Here is a 17,203-nt window from a genome sequence, read left to right on the forward strand (position 1 = left end):
GTGGGCAGTGGCTGAAATACCATACCTTGTTTATTATCAAACCCCAAGACCTACCTGGGATCCCTGAAACTCTGAGTTCTGCAGAGTTAAAGATCTAGGTCATCAAAAAAAGGAATACTTCCACAGGAGACAAAAAGAGTCCCAAGAGGCTATAAGCTATGGCTACTGCCTGGGCATTGTGGAGTCCTTGCATCCAGGGATCACCAGGCAAGAAGAGGAACTACCATCTTGGCAGGGGTAACTAAACCTCCTTATCAGAAAGAAGGTTGCCATTCCACACCACAAAGGAGACAGTGAACGTATATTTAGAATCCAGATGATCCACTTGGGTGCCTGCTAGTATTCCTTTCCCAATTCTGATAGTATGGTAAAGAGACAAGCTGGAAAACTAATCTGAGAAAAGCATGTATGTAACCAATGGTTCAGATTCCTCAGGAATGAGGGTTTGGGTCCTACCACCAAGTAAAGTCATTGAGACTGGCAGAGATGATAGCTGAGGGCAAGGGGAATCCGAAATGGAGAGTGGAAGGAAGTAAAAATTACCAGTTGTAACCCTGAGACAGTTGCAGCAGCAGGAGATAAAGTACTAACCTTTCTATTCTCAGTATTCCCCAGGAAGAGAGGCCCTCTAGCTATACTCCCAACATATACAAAGTAGATGAGATGAAAGAAAATGAAAACACAAAATACCAAAACTTACGGGATTCACCTAGAGAGAGCAGTGTTGTGTTTGTGTGCTCAGTTGTTCAGTGCTTAGAGGGATATTTATAGCTGTAGGAAGAAAAACAAAATAAAACAAAAGGAAGGAAATAATAAGAATTACAGTGGAAATCAATGAAATAGAAAATACAAAAATTAGCTCAAAATAGGACTTCCCTGGTGGTCCAGTGGCTAAGACTCCAAGCTCCCAATGCCAGGAACCTGGGTTCGACTCCTGATCACAGAATTAGATCCCACATGCCACAACTAAAGATCCCATATACTGCAGGAGAGATCAAAGATCACGCATGACACAACTAGGACTGGGCACGGCCCAAAAAATAAACAAAACAGAAAAACTGAGCTGTGCCTATATATAGTAGGTACTTAATAACTGTTGAGCTAAGCAAGTGACTATTAAGAGCCAATTACATGCTAAGTACCACACCAGATAGTATGCAAAGAAGAGTAAGTTTATGGTCCTTAATCTTAAAAGCAATACCAATAGAGAAAAACAGATGGTCAGATTAAGGAGAAGGTATTAATACAATATATGTGTAATAATGGAAATACAGATAGTGAAGAACAGAGTCTTCCCTTTCTAACCAGATGAGAAATAGGGCTGTACTTCTACATAATGCTAAAGCTCATCTCACTCCTTGATTTTAGTTCCAAAACTCAAGGCAGATTTTAGCTGGCAAGAGGTCAAACTTGATCAAAATGAGTAGTATCTAAAAATATTATCAAGATGATGAAACCACTATATATTAGCAGAGAAGGGACAATTTAAAATATTATTTCCAGAACCATGCGGGTCGCCATGGCGGAGCTGCAGCAGCCCCGGGTGCAGGAGGCAGTGGACTCCATGGTGAAGAGTCTGGAGAGAGAGAATATCCGGAAGATGCAGGGCCTTATGTTCCGGTGCAGCACCGCCTGTTGTGAGGAAAGCCAGGCATCCATGCAGCAAGTGCACCAGTGCATTGAGCGCTGCCATGCACCTCTGGCTCAAGCCCAGGCCCCGGTGACCAGCGAGTTGGAGAAGTTCCAGGACCGCCTGGCCCGGTGCACCATGTACTGCAATGACAAGGCCAAAGATTCAATAGATGCAGGGAGTAAAGAGCTTCACGTGAAGCAGCAGCAGGAGACCTGCGTGACCAAGTGTGTGGATGACCACATGAACCTCATCCCAACCATGACCAGGAAGATGAAGGAGTCTCTCTCTTCCATTGGGAAACAGCTGTCTGCTAGTGGCCATCAGGGCTGAGGGTAGGAATCAATTTAAAAAGAGGAATGGGGATTCGGGTCTTTTAAGGAGAGTTGATGAATGAGGAAATTAAGAATGGCAGCAAGTCTAAGGCCTCTGTTTCTTTCCTCTGGATGCTGGTTCCTTTGTGTTTCGATCCTAGAGAGTGAAATGGAAAAAAAAAAGGTGCTAAAATTTGGGTCACAGATAGCACAGGAGGTTTGTTTTAGCCTGAATTTCATGTGGAAAATACTTCTCCTGCCAATAGGGAGTCTCCCTTCTACCAAACCAGGGCCCTCCAAGGTACCAGATCCTCTTACTGCACAGATACCAAGAGGCTGGCAGGTTCGCGTAACCAGCTTGTGGTCTAGTGGAGTATGAAAGGAGGTGTTCTATTTGGTGTCTACCTGCTGTTTACCAGAAGGATCACTACAACATTTTCCACAAACTAATAAAATCCATGCAGTCACTAATGCAGAAGGGGGCAGTGGTCTTCGAGGGGTTTGTTTTGCTTGTTTTTCTTTTATAGACAAGGGCATGACGTTAAAATGTAAAGTTGGGAGAGGCAGTTTGGATAAAAACTTTGAAAGGGTCCCTGCAGGTACTCATTTCTGACCATCAAGATGTGGATGTGTGTTTCTTAAAATTCTCACACATTACATCATTCGGTTGGGAGACCCTGCAAAAATGTAAGAAGCGACCTCACACTGGTAAGGGAAGCAGGTGCTTTCCCTCTCACTGGCAGCCCTGGTGGGCCCTGAGGCCACCTGCGGCAAAGTCAGCCAAGCGGCCAGACAATCTTACAGTGACACTCGGCCTTGAAGGGAAACGGGATTTTGGCAGTATAATATGCTCATATTCAGGAATGAACAGTGAAAGAGGAACTATTAGCTAGTTAATTAAGAGGGTTGTGAAGGACGGGCTTTGGAAAAATCTGTTTGTCATGAAACAGAATGAAAGCCTAAACCCAGTGTTGCTTACTTTGCCCCCTGAAATAACAGAGCTTTGTTGAGACAATCCCCTGGCAACAAAAAAAGTCAAGGGAGGAAAAGTAAGCAACTCAGGGATGAACTGTGGCTCCTTCAGAACGTTAAAGGGACTACCGTCCATTACCAAATACCACTTTTGCCAGGGCCTTTGCTACATGCGTTGTTCTTGCCCCAGTTCTGGCCCCTTATCATTTTGATAAGGACCTTGTCTTTTTACTGACTTACTACTTGAAATGATAATATTGTCTGTTTGCTGTTTCAAGACTGTGATATATTTTCCTAGTGGTTTGGTTTTCGAAATAAATAAGACTTAATTTTCTTCCAAAAAAAATAAATTAAATATTATTTCCATTTATTTCTTGGACTTTACTGAAAAGCAAACCATTAGAGGAATAAACAAGATTAAGAAACAGTGGTCTTTTCATGAAGATGGCGCCGAAGCCAAAGCAAAGGCTTTGAAGGCCAAGAGAGCAATGTCCAAAGGTGTCCACAGCCACACACACACACAAAAGATCCAGACCAGAACACTGCGGCTCAGGAGGCAGCCCAAATATCCCCGGAAGAGCGCCCCTAGGAGAGAGCAAACTTGACCACTATGCCGTCATCAAATTCCCCCTCACCACCGAGTCAGCCATGAAGAAATAGAAGACAACAACACAATGGTGTTCGCTGTGGATGTCAGGGCCAACAAGCACCAAACTAAACAGCTGCGAGAAGCTCTATGACACCGACGTAGGTAAAGTCAGTACCCTGATCAGGCCTGATGGAGAGAAGAAGGCAAATGTTCAACTGGCTCCTGACTATGATGCTTTGGATGGTGCCTATGAAACTCGGCTCATCTATCTAAACTGAGTCCAACTGGCTAATTCCAAATATAAAAGTTTTCACCATAAAAAAAAGAAACAGTGTATCAACTGCTCTTCTAGAGTGATCTACAATTGTTCAGACAGATGCTACTACTTAACCCAAGGAGTTAACACTGTAATCTACATGTACCTTTATTATCTGACACCACAGAATCTACCCTTTTGATTGGAAAACTTTTCGTTTCTTAGAATTACTTTCTTTGCTATTTCTCAATTATTCTTGTTAATACTACATAAAAATTTGGTAGCTACAAATAGTCAGTTCATAAGAACTTCACTTGTTTTTGCTTTTTTGGGAAAATGGAACATTATAAAGAGATATAGATAAATTAAAAATGTAAATAGGACTTTGCAGAAATAAAAAATACTGAAAATTTTAAAATAGAGATTAACAATCACATTCTCAGTAAAACAATTTCACAAATGTCTTTTAAAAGGTCTGTTCAGGGACTTCCCTGGAAGTCCAGTGGTTAAGAATCTGCCTTGCAATGCAGGGGGCTTAGGTTCAATTCCTGGTCGGGGAACTTCCACATGTCCCATGGTGTGGCCAAGAAAAAAAAAGATCCCACATGCCTTGGAGCAACTAAGCCTGCACAGCACAGCCAGAGAGTCCATGAGCCACAACTAAAGATTCCACTTGCTGCAACTAGGACCCAACGCAGCCAAATAAAATAAGTATTAAAAAAAGAATAAAATCAGAAGGTCTGTTTAGTAAAAGTTACACTTGCAAAAAGATTACTTAATTTTAAACACATATAATGAACATCTAACATTAACTAAGGGTAAAGACAAAAATGAAACTAATTTTCCATTTCAAGAAAAACTGTGACCTCCTCCTCCTGGTTAAACAGTCCTCTGTTACACTAAGCAGCATGAATCAGCTTTGAAATAGAGGTGCGGCCTACTGATAAGCAAAAGTACTCTCAGGAAATATATTAGTGAGTTATAAAGGACAGGCCTCATCAAAGGCAATTCATCATCACTGACCATGACAAAATCTACACCTAGAAAAACGTAGCATGGTTTCTTCCTGGCGTTTTATATATATATATCACATTATGAGAAAATCCCCCAGAACAAAACATATCTTTTAAAAGCTACAGTATTCAGTGACATGTCAAATCTTTCCAAAAAACAATTATGGCAGTAAACATTAACTCTGATGAAAATACTATTTATAAAATCTCCAAAAATAATTTAACCCAAAACTAAACATGTAAAGAAATGAAATTTCATATTTGTTGTCAACTTAACCTTTTAAAATAGCTATGTGATTGACACACATGAACAGATAAATGGGAATGACGAGAAGGAATTCACCGAGGAAATACAAACAGTTAATAAAAATGAAAATATATTCAGCTTGATTGCTAAAAAGGAAAATGCCAATGTAAAGTGAGTTTTATTTTGATTTTTTTTTGCCTATCAGAATGGCTAAAATTTTGAGGTAAGAATCCACCTACCAATTCAGGGGACAGGGAGGGGTTTGATCCCTGGTCGAGAAGATTCTATGTGCCGAGGAGCAACTAAGCCCACATGCCACAATTACTGAAGCCTGCACACTCCAGGGCCCGAGAGCCACAAGCAACGAGCCCCTGTGCTGCAACTAGTGAAGCCCAAGTGCCTGGAGCCTGTACCGCAACCAGAGAAAGCCTGCACGTGGCAGCAAAGACCCAGTGCAGCCACAAATAAATAAATGAATAAAAAACAGAGTAAAAGATTTAGTTTTGGGGGAAGAGAAAGGAGAAGAGGAAAGGCACTGATGGAAGGGTATAAGATGAGTACGTTCCAGAGACCTAAAGTACAGCATGATGACTATAGTTAATAACAAAGTACTGCATACTTGAAATCTGCTGAGTAGATCTGTGAACCATTCCATATTTTTACATATCATATATTAATGGACATATAGGGAATTTAGAAAAATGGTACCAACGATACTACATGCAGGGCAGCAAAGCAGACAGAGACATAAAGAACAGGCTTTTGGACTCAGTGGGAGGAGAGGGTGGGATGATTTGAGAAAACAGCATTGAAACATATTCACTGTGTGACCCATAGACAGCAGCCCACCAGGCTCCCCCGTGCCTGGGATTTTCCAGGCAAGAACACTGGAGTGGGGTGCCATTTCCTTCTCCAATGCATGAAAGTGAAAAGGGAAAGTGAAGTCGCTCAGTTGTGTCTGACCTTTAGCGACCCCATGGACTGCAGCCTTCCAGGCTCCTCTGTCCCTGGGATTTTCCAGGCAAGATTATATATGACACAGGGAATCTAAAGTCAGTGCTCTGTGACAACCTGGAGGGATGTGGCAGCGAGGGAGGTGAGAGGAGGTTTCAGGAGGGAGGGGACACATGTATGCCTATGGCCGATTCATGTTGCTGTATGGCAAAAACCATCACAATATTATAATTATCCTCCAATTAAAATAAATAAAATTAAGGAGTTCCCTGCTGGCCCAGTGGTTAGAATTCCAGGCTGTCACTGCTGTGGCCTGGTTTCAATCCCTGGCAGGAAAACTACCGCAAACTGTGCAGCGTGGCCAAAAAAAGGAAATAAAAAAAAAACTTAGACAACGAAGCTCTATATAAATATTCATATCTGCTGATCCAGTGATTTCATTCTTTTTTAACATTTATTTTTATTGCAGTATAGTTGAATTACAATGCTGTATTACTGCTATACAGCAAAGTGACTCAGCCATATATACATACATACACACACATTATTTTTCATATTCTTTTCCACTATCATTTATCATAGGATAGTAAATGTAGCAGTAATTTCATTTTAAAAGAAGAAAGTAACATGTGCAAACCTTGTGTGGCAGCATTAAGACTAATGGTTAAATAATTTGAGACCAATAACAAAGGAATCCTTAGCTCAGTTGTTAACTTTTTTTTGGAGGGGGGCAGGGCATGACTCAGGGCTCGCAGGACCTTAGTTTCCCCACCAGGGATAGAACCTGGGCTGATGGCAGTGAAAGTGCCAAGTCCTAATCACTAGACCACCAGGGAATCCCCCTTAGTTCAGTTTATTTTCATAAACAGTCGCTGTTCAGTGGGGAGAATAAAGAGGTAAATAAGCTACAGAGGGAAAAGTGCCCTGCAGAGACATGGACAAAGTGCTTTGGGATCACTCAAGGTAAAGATGAATCATTAACCTTTTCTGCCAGTTTCGGACACTGTATTTCCAACCTAAGTACAAAGAAGAGAGTAAGCAGCTGGGTAGACAGAATCAAGTGTTCTGGTTATCTGCTAGATGAGACTTGAAGGGTCATGTGGGCTCAGACAGTTCTCTCTAAGAGATGGTGTTGAGTTCCATCCGAATCAGCCCTCCACAAAGGAAACAAACAACCTATGCAATGTAATTAAGTTATGTCAGATAATCATAAAATTGCTATTTACCCTTAAAACACAGTCAAGGGCTAGTTTAAAAATACTCCTGGAAATGTGGATAACAAGTTCACATTTGAGAGAATAAATACAGAGAATATTTAACAATGGAGGCTGTTTTATTAAGTCACAGATTTGATTCAAGATAAAATTTGATTTTAAATGTACACTTGAAAAAAATCCAGTAACATCACATACTACAAATAAATTTCTAAATGCAATGCACTGACAGTATGTACCCTTGAAGTACCCTGGAACTGAAGGGTGCACTTTAAACCAGAGTTTACTCCCTTGTACAGCACTGATCACAGTATTAATCCTTTTCCTTGCCAGGGATAATCATATCTTTTCTCATATTTATTAAACACTCTACAGTTTACAAAGATTTCTCACATGCATTATCCTGATACTTTTGAAGAAATGGTTACTAGCTCCATTTTATAAATGAGGAAACTAAAGGTCAGCTCACATCTAGGAAGTGATGGAGCTGAAATTAGGATTTAGGTTTTCAGACTCCAAAGATAGTAAATACATTACTTTGAATAAATGTCAGAACTTTCGGACTGTAAAAACAAAGATCTAGTACTTTAAATATAATAGAGAAGTTAAACTGAAAACTAAGCTTGAATCTGAAAGCTGTGTGGTTTCAACCACCTCTTCCCTAAAAAAAAAAATCAATCACTAGACACACTTCCTCTCTTAAAACTCCTCGGAATACCATAGAAGTCCTAGAATTTGAGAAGCCAACTAATCCAGACCCTTACAGAGATGAGAAAATTGAAGCACAAGACATGTGACTTGCTCTGAGTCTCCCATTACAACATAGTGTGTCGTCTTCTCAGGCCCACATCAACAGAATTCAAAAACATCTGTGAATTGGTGGAGACAGAACGGATAGCTGACTGGCTAATCTGTCCAACCTCAGTAGGGCCCTGAGGTTCGACAGCCCTTTTGCTCATCTGCTCATCTCTGGTGGCTCGTTTACTTTTTCCATGATTGCTACTCCAAACTTTTAACACTTTGGAGTGGCTTGCTTCAGGGTCGGAGGCACTGACTGCAGCAGTGCTGCATGGGACCTTTTGAAGGAGGTCACTATTATCTTCATTACCTCTACCATAGTTTGGCCTCAGGTCAAGCAACAGAGAAATAACACAGCTTCGCCCATCAACAGAAAATTGGATTAAAGATTTACTGAACATGGCCCCGCCCATCAGAACAAGACCCAGTTTCCCTCTTAGTCAGTCTCTCCCATCAGGAAGCTTCCATAAGCCTCTAATCCTTCTCCATCAGAGGGCAGACACGATGAAAACCACAATCACAGAAAACTAACCAATCTGATCACAGGGACCACAGCCTTGTCTAGCTCAAAGAAACTATGAGCCATGCTGTATAGGGCCACCCAAGACAGACAGGTCATAGCAGAGAGTTCTGACAAAACGTGGTCCACTGGAGAAGGGAATGGCAAACCACTTCAGTATTCTTGCCTTGAGAACCCCATGAACAGAATGAAAAGGCAAAAAGGGATGACACTGAAAGATGAACTCCCCAGGTTGGTAGGTGCCCAATATGATACTCAAGAAGAGTGGAGAAATAACTCCAGAAAGAATGAAGAGACGGAGCCAAAACAAAAACAACATCCAGTTGTGGATGTGATTGGTGATGGAAGTAAAGTCTGATGCTGTAAAAAGCAATACTGCATAGGAACCTGGAACGTTAGGTCCATGAATCAAGGCGAACTGGAAATGGTCAAACAGTAGATGGCAAGAGTGAATATCAACATTCTAGGAATCAGTGACTAAAATGGACTGGAGTGGGTGAATTTAACTCAGATGACCATTATATCTACTACTGTGGGCGGGAATCCCTTAGAAGAAATGGAGTAGCCATCATAGTCAACAAAAGAGTCCAAAATGCAGTACTTGGATGCAATCTCAAAAATGACAGAATGATCTCTGTTCATTTCCAAAGCAAACCATTCAATGTCTCTGTAATCCAAGTCTATGCCCCGACCAGTAATGCTGAAGAAGCTGAAGTTGAATAGTTCTATGAAGACCCATAAGACCTTCTAGAACTAACATCCAAAACAGATGTCCTCTTCATTATAGGGGACTGGAATGCAAAGGTAGGAAGTCAAGAGCTACCTGGAGTAACAGGCAAATTTGGCCTTGGAGTACAAGATAAGCAAGTCAAAGGCTAATAGAGTTTCACCAAGAGAACACACCGGTCATAGCAAACACTCTCTTCCAACAACACAAGAGAAGACTCTATACATGGACATCACCAGATGGTCAATACCAAATCAGATTGTTTATATTCTTTGCAGCCAAAGATGGAGAAGCTCTATACAGTCAGATAAAAAAGACCAGGAACTGACTGTGGCTCAGATCATGAACTCCTTATTGCCAAATTCAGACGTATATTGAAGAAAGTAGGGAAAACCACTAGACCATTCAGGTATGACCTAAATCAAATCCCTACGATTGTACAGTGGAAGTGAGAAATAGATTCAAGGGATTAGATCTGATAGACAGAGTGCCTGATAAACTATAGATGGAAGTTCGTGACATTGTATAGGAGACAGTGATCAAGACCATCCCCAAGAAAAAGAAATGCAAAAAGGCAAAATGGTTGTCAGACAAGACCTTACAAATAGCTGAGAAAAGAAGAGAAGCTAAAGGCAAAGGAGAAAGGGAAAGATACACCTATTTGAATGCAGAGTTCCAAAGAATAGCAAGGAGAGATAAGAAAGCCCTTCTCAGTGATCAATGCAAAGAAATAGAGGAAAACAATAGAATGGGAAAGACTAGAGATCTCTTCAAGAAAATTAGAGATACCAAGGGAACAGTTCATGCAAAGATGAGCACAATAAAGGACAGAAATTGGTGTGGACCTAACAGAAGCAGAAGATTTTAAGAAGATGTGGCAAGTATACACAGAAGAACTATCCAAAAACAACTTCATGACCCAGATAACCACGATGGTGTGATCACTCACCTAGAGCCAGACATCCTGGAATGTGAAGTCAAGTGGGCCTTAGGAAGCATCACTATGAACAAAGCTAGTGGAGGTGATGGAATTCCAGTTGAGCTATTTCAAATCCTAAAAGATGATGCTATTAAAGTGCTGCACTCAATAAGCCAGCAAGTCTGGAAAACTCAGCAGTGGCCACAGGACTGGAAAAGGTTAGTTTTCATTCCAATCCCAAAGAAAGGCAATGCCAAAGAATGCTCAAACTACCACACAATTGCACTCATCTCATATACTAGCAAAGTAATACTCAAAATTCTACAAGTCAGGCTTCAACAGTGTAAACCGTGAACTTCCAGCAGTACGTGAACTATGAACTTCCAGATGTTCAAGCTGGATTTAGAAAAGGCAGAGGAACCAGAGATCAAACTTCTAACATCCGCTGGATCATAGAAACAAGCAGGAGTTCCAGAAAAACATCTACTTTTGCTTTATTGACTATACAAAAGCCTTAGACTGTGTGAATCACAACAAACTGGATAATTCTGAAAGAGATGGGAATACCAGCCCACCTGATCTGTCTCCTGAGAAATGTGAATGCGGGTCAAGAAGAACAGCTAGAACTGGACATGGAACAACAGACTGGTTCCAAATCAGGAAAGGAGTATGTCAAGGCTGTTTATTGTCACCCTGCTTATTTAACTTATATGCAGAGTATATCATGTGAAATGCCAGGCTGGAAGAAGCACAAGCTGGAATCAAGATTGCTGGAAGAAATATCAATAACCTCAGATACGTAGATGACACCACCATCATGGCAGAAAGTGAAGAGGAACTCAAAAGCCTCTTGATGAAAGTGAAAGAGGAGAGTGAAAAAGTTGGCTTAAAGCTCAACATTCAGAAAACTAAGATCATGGCATCTGGTCCCATCACTTCATGAGAAATAGATAGGGAAACAATGGAAACAGTGACAGACTTAATTTTGGGGGCTCCAAAATCACTGCAGATGGTGATTGCAGCCATGACATTAAAAGACGCTTGCTCCTTGGAAGAAAAGCTATGACCAACCTAAACAGAGTGTTAAAAAGCAGAGACATTTCTTTGCATACAAAGGTCCGTCTAGTCAAAACTATGGTTTTTCCAGTAGTCATGTATGGATGTGAGAGTTGAACCACAAAGAAGGCTGAGCATCGAAGAATTGATGCTTTTGAACTGTGGTGTTGGAGAAGACTTGAGAGTCCCCTGGACTGCAAGGAGATCCAGCCAGTCCATCCTAAAGGAAATCAATCCTGAATATTCATTGGAAGGACTGATGCTGAAGCTGAAACTCCAATACTTTGGCCACCTGATGCAAAGAAGACTCTGATGCTGGGAAAGATTGAAGGCGGGAGGACAAGGGGATGACAGAGGATGAGATAGTTGGATGGCATCACCAACTCCATGGACATGAGTTTGAGCAGGCTCCAGGAGTTGGTGATGGACAGGGAAGCCTGGTGTGCTGCAGCCCATGGGGTCACAAAGAGTCGGACACAACTGAGTGACTGAACTGAACTGGAGTCCTCTAGCCCACTCTATCCTTTGACTCTGCAGATAACTTAACTCATTCATTCCGAAAGGAAAATATTAAAAAAAGAAGAAATCATAAAGCATTAACAGACCCTATAAGGAAGAAATTATTAAACTTTGAAGTAAATATATATCTGGGTTCCAGATTTCTTCAGTTCCATAAAGATGTCTTTGGGAAATTTAATCTCTCTGAGCCATACCTCCCTTCAGCTGTCAAATGGGAATATCCAATCAAGCTATGGGCTTCCCAGGTGGCGCTGGTGGGAAAGAACCCACCTGTCAATGCAGGAGACACACGAGACATGGGCTCCATCTCTGAGTCAGGAAGATCCCTTGGAGGAGAGCACGACAGCCAACTCTAGTATTCTTGCCTGGAGAATCCCACGGACAGAGGAGCCTGGAGGGCTACAGTCCACAGGGTCAGAAAGAGTCAGATGTGACTCAGCACGCACGCAAGCTATAGAATTTTTGTAAAATTAAACGAAATAGCACACAGAAAAGTACCTACATCACTGTCTGGGTACAAAACAGGCTGATGGGAAGACTTCCCTGGCAGTCCAGTGGTTAAGACTTTTTCTTCCAGTGTAGTGAGTCCAGGTTCTATCCCTGGCTGGGGAGATGAGATCCCAGGTGTCTCTCAGCCAAAAAAAAAAAAGAACCAAAAACAGAAACAATTTTGTAATGAATTAAAAATCAGCTGTTGGTAACCCACTCCAAATTCAACTTCCACCTTGATCATTTCCAAATATATCTTCTTCCATCCTTTCTTCATGTTTCCTTTTCAAGGATCACCTCTCTATGAGCTTTGATTTTATCTCTTCCCAAGGTTTCTCTATTCTCTTCCTTTTCTTGTGTGTAGAACTTCAATACCTGCTTCTCTGCTGGCTCCTTTTCTTTTCCTTAAGCATGTCAAGTCTCTCTCATCCTTTAAAATCAAAACAAAACTGAAAAAAAACAAAAGCCCTCAATCCTACCTCCTATTTAGCACTTATTCTAAATATGCTCCTAAACCCTCTAAACTATCCTGAAAATAGCAAACAATTACCTGTCAAAACAGATCAGATTTTATCAATTTCCTGCTAATAAACTTTTGATGGTTTAGCAATTCATTAATCATAAAGGCTAACGTCATTTTTTTTTTTTTTTGGCCAAGCCTTTGCACGATTTTCAGGATCTTAGTTCCCTGACCAGAGATTGAACCCAGGCCACAGCACCGAAAGTGCTAAACCCTAACCACTGAGCCACCAGGGAAGTCCCATAGCCTGAAGTCTTCAACAAGCATTCAGAATCGTTCTCAGTATCCAGCCATCAACTGTTCCTTTCACCAGCCATTGCACTTTTCAACTCTCAGTCCCACTGGTCCAGAGATTCCTAAGAACTGCATAACTTTCTAGAATGATGTGCATATGCTTGCTCATATGCATTTTTCTGGGATGAAAAATCTATTGCTATTCTCGAATTTTCTAGATGGGGAGGAGGACCTGAATTTAAAAAAAAAGTAAAAACCAACTGTAATTACCTTTAGCCATATCAGACACACACCTTATACTTTAGCATCTCCATTCCTATGCTCAAACTGCCCCCTCTGGCTGCAATAACTTTTAACAGTAACTTTTCTTATTAATCCTTCCAGAACAAGCGCAAAAAAAAAAAAAATTACTTCCTGTCTAATGCCTTCTTTCACTGTCTACCAGAACAGAATCATTCAGTCCCTTATCGCATCAATACAGCACACTCCTATTTAACACTCACCAGACTACTAGGTGCTGTCATGTTGTGAGCTTTAAGGCAGAAGCTATACCTTCACATCTTTGTACCGCTGGGACAGAACCCCAGTCCAAGCACATGATAGGCAAAACAAAAATATCTGCTGAGTAAAAGATCCATTTTGGCACTCAACTGTTGTCTATTTTTGTTACTCCTTCACTCATTGACCAAACATTTATGAAGTTCCAGTGCAATACCTAAGCTATGTGCTAAGCAGTAAGGATGTAGACTAGGGCATGGCACTGACATTAAGACAGTTAGATTAATAACTGTTAACAAAATAGAAGAATAATGGTCTTATTTGATTGTGCTGTTTAAAAAGGCCTACATGAAGACTTATGGTAGCCCTGGGTGAAGACGTGTCTAACAGTCACAGAAGGTTTACCAATGGGACATCAGGTTCTCTCAGAACAGAGAATCCAGCCATTCTGTCTTTTCTTTACAAACAACTTTCCCCCAATGTTCCTTTTCCTTTTCTAATAGTAGTAACAATAACTTACCACAGGAATGTGGAAAGGTACAATGTAACCAAATTTTTATCCTACTTGATTCTGGAAACAATTCAAACTAGGTAGAAAAGGAATCATTACACCCATGGTAAAGATGAGAAAACTAAAGATCAAAGAGCTTCCTGCTCAAAACTGCACACTAAATAAGAGAGGATTTATTTAATATTTATTCACAGTCTTACTACTACATTCTCACCACCACCACCTCCACATCTCCGCCCAATCCACCCCTAATCAGTTTGTAAGCCTCAAAGAAAAAAGATTTTTGTTCTCATTGCTTTCTTCTCAGGCACTACAAAAAAGCTTAAAACACAACAGGCTCTCAATAAATATTCATTGACTGAATTGATTTGAAACAGAGTAGACCAACACCAAAAAACACAAGGTAAAAAAACTCCTTTCCATTATGATGGTTTCATAAAAGAGAGATTTAAAACAGGCTTCTACTAGTTAGAAAGGCTAGACTAATTGTATTGACTCAATTCCACTGGCATGTAATGCATTTTATCTAAGAAGAATTTAAGGAGGTGAAGTAGGTTTCTATTTCTGATGTCACATTCATGGCATGTACTGACATAAACCCAAGGCTTAAACTGCAAGTCTGAAACTGATCAAAAGTTTTTATTAAGAGCAAAAACTAAGAAAGCACGTTCTTGAGTCTTGACTCTTTGACTAGAAAAATATCTGAATGTCAGTCTTTCTTCAATAGCCAAAGCTGCTGTAAATATGTTCTCCAAAATACTTCTTAATATGTCTTTAAGCAAAGATTAGTCAAAATCTTTTAGTAAATAAAACTTTGAATAACCATTAGTCAAAACCACAGCTCAATAACTCACCATCCTTCCCCACCTCCAGGGCCCCATAAAACTGCCATTCTGCCTAGGCACAAGGATCCCGGCAGACCATAAGACAGGGTGACGGAAGCAATGTTCAGCGTGTCTTTTCAGTATGACATTGTTTGTGATCCTAGAAACTCCAGTTCCTTATAAATCAGATGCTCCAAATGAAAATATTTCCATTATTTTTCTCCGATATTTAAATTTCAGCAAATCACAAGCTGTTGGCGGTGTTATGATAAATAACTGCAATAGGTATGAGGTAATGCCAAAGAATGCTCAAACTACTGCACAATTGCACTCATCTCACACGCTAGTAAAAGTAATGCTCAAAATTCCCCAAGTCAGTCTTCAGCAATATGTGAACCGTAAACTTCCAGATGTTCAAGCTGGTTTTCGAAAAGGCAGAGGAACCAGAGATCAAATTGCCAACATCTGCTGGATCATCAAAAAAGCAAGAGAGTTCCAGAAAAACATCTATTTCTGCTTTATTGACTATGCTAAAGCCTTTGACTGTGTGGATCACAATCAACTGTGGAAAATTCTGAAAGAGATGGGAATACCAGACCACCTGACCTGCCTCTTGAGAAACCTGTATGCAGGTCAGGAAGCAACAGTTAGAACTGGACATGGAACAGACTGGTTCCAAATAGGAAAAGGAGTATGTCAAGGCTGTATATTGTCACCCTGCTTATTTAACTTATATGCAGAGAATATCATGAGAAACGCTGGGCTGGAAGAAGCACAAGCTGGAATCAAGATTGCTGGGAGAAATATCAATAACCTCAGATATGCAGATGACACCACTCTTATGGCAGAAAGTGAAGAAGAACTAAAGAGCCTCTTGATGAAAGTGAAAGAAGAGAGTGAAAAAGTTGGCTTAAAGCTCAACATTCAGAAAACTAAGATCACGGCATCCAGTCCCATCACTTCATGCCAAATAGATGGGGAAACAGTGGAAACTGTGGCTGACTTTATTTTTTGGGTTCCAAAATCACTGCGGATGGTGACTGCAGCCATGAAATTAAAAGACGCTTGCTCCTTGGAAGGAAAGTTATGACCAACCTAGACAGCGTATTAAAAAACAGAGACACTACTTTGCCAACAAAGGTCCGTCTAGTCAAGGTTATGGTTTTTCCAGTAGTCAGAAGTGGACTCTGGACTTCCACTGCAGAAGGCATGGGTTTGAGCCCTGGTAGGGGAGAAGGCAATGGCAACCCACTCCAGTACTCTTGCCTGGCAAATCCCATGGACAGAGGAACCTGGTAGGCTGCAGTCCATGGGGTCACTAAGAGTCGGACATGACTGAGCGATTTCACTTTCCCTTTTCACTTTCATGCATTGGAGAAGAAAATGGCACCCCACTCCAGTGTTCTTGCCTGGAGAATCCCAGGGACAGGGGAGCCTGGTGGGCTGCTGTCTCATGGGGTCGCACAGAGTCGGACACGACTGAAGTGACTTAGCAGCAGGGGAACTAAATCTTGCACGCCAGGTGGCGAGGCTTCAAAAAAGGTACTGATAGCACTGTCATGTTTGAACAAATAATTAACAGTCAAGTTCTAGAATAATTCTGTGGATGCTTCTTCAAAGCAGAGTCAGAAAAACGCAATCTCCACTCATTGACAGATTACAAATCGAATATTTCCTATTTCCAGTAATCAGGTATGGATGTGAGAGTTGGGCCATAAAGCAGGTTAAGCTCTGAAGAATTGATGCTTTCAAACTGGGGTGCTGGGGGAAACTATTGAGAGTCCCTTGGACAGCAAGGAGATCAAACCAGTCAATCTTAAAGGAAATCAACCCTGAATATTCATTGGAAGGACTGATGCTGAAGCTGAAGATGCAATACTCTGGCCACCTGATGCGAAGAGCCAACTCATTGGAAAAGACCCTGATGCTGGGAAAGACTGAAGGCAGGAGGAAAAGGGGACGACTGAGGACAAGATGGCTGGATAACATCACCAGCTCAATGGACATGAATTTGAGCAAACTCTGGAAGATAGTAAAGGACAGGAAAGCCTGGCGTGCTGCACTCCAAGGGGTCGCAAAGAGTCCGACCAACTGGATTTAGGGACTGAACAACAACAAACCCCTACACAATATCAGTAACACAATTTGGGATTCTCAGCAGTAAATCAGTTCTATTATGAGTTAGTTTTCTAGAAGCCACTAGGTTTTTGGTTTCTCTATAAGTCAAGTCCTTCTACTAATGGACGTCTGCTTTCAACTTTTGTTTTAAGCATTAGTAAAACATGGATTTGAGGGGAATAGAGGGCGGTCGGATGAACTACTGTAGACATTTTTTTGCGTGCTGTGATAGAGGCTGCTCGTTGCCCTAGAAATCACTTTCTCTCCTCCGAGATTCTAGA

General features: G+C 41.1%; 2 protein-coding genes across 11 annotated transcripts in view; one reads left to right on the forward strand and one right to left on the reverse strand.

Annotated features, from left to right (window-relative positions):
- Positions 1–17,203, reverse strand: part of PHACTR4 (phosphatase and actin regulator 4) — a 109,476-nt gene that overhangs the window by 91,393 nt on the left and 880 nt on the right. For 6 of the 10 annotated variants that reach the window (XM_061390780.1, XM_061390771.1, XM_061390832.1 and 3 more), the window contains exons 1-2: positions 12,231–17,104; positions 11,999–12,127 (exon numbers count right to left, since the gene is read on the reverse strand). The exons of the other annotated variants lie outside the window; for them this stretch is intronic. In XM_061390780.1, the coding sequence (XP_061246764.1) occupies positions 11,999–12,035 (37 nt within the window). In that variant the 5' untranslated portion in view covers positions 12,036–12,127; positions 12,231–17,104. Of the gene's footprint in view, positions 1–11,998; positions 12,128–12,230; positions 17,105–17,203 lie in introns of those variants that run through there. 10 annotated transcript variants of the gene reach the window in all.
- On the forward strand, positions 1,386–2,534 carry LOC133232104 (protein FAM136A-like). Its single transcript, XM_061391099.1, has one exon. It carries the CDS (start codon positions 1,508–1,510, stop codon positions 1,961–1,963), a length of 456 nt encoding a protein of 151 aa, XP_061247083.1. The 5' UTR covers positions 1,386–1,507; the 3' UTR covers positions 1,964–2,534.

Source organism: Bos javanicus, chromosome 2 (assembly GCF_032452875.1).
Source record: "Bos javanicus breed banteng chromosome 2, ARS-OSU_banteng_1.0, whole genome shotgun sequence".
Lineage (NCBI taxonomy): Eukaryota > Metazoa > Chordata > Mammalia > Artiodactyla > Bovidae > Bos > Bos javanicus.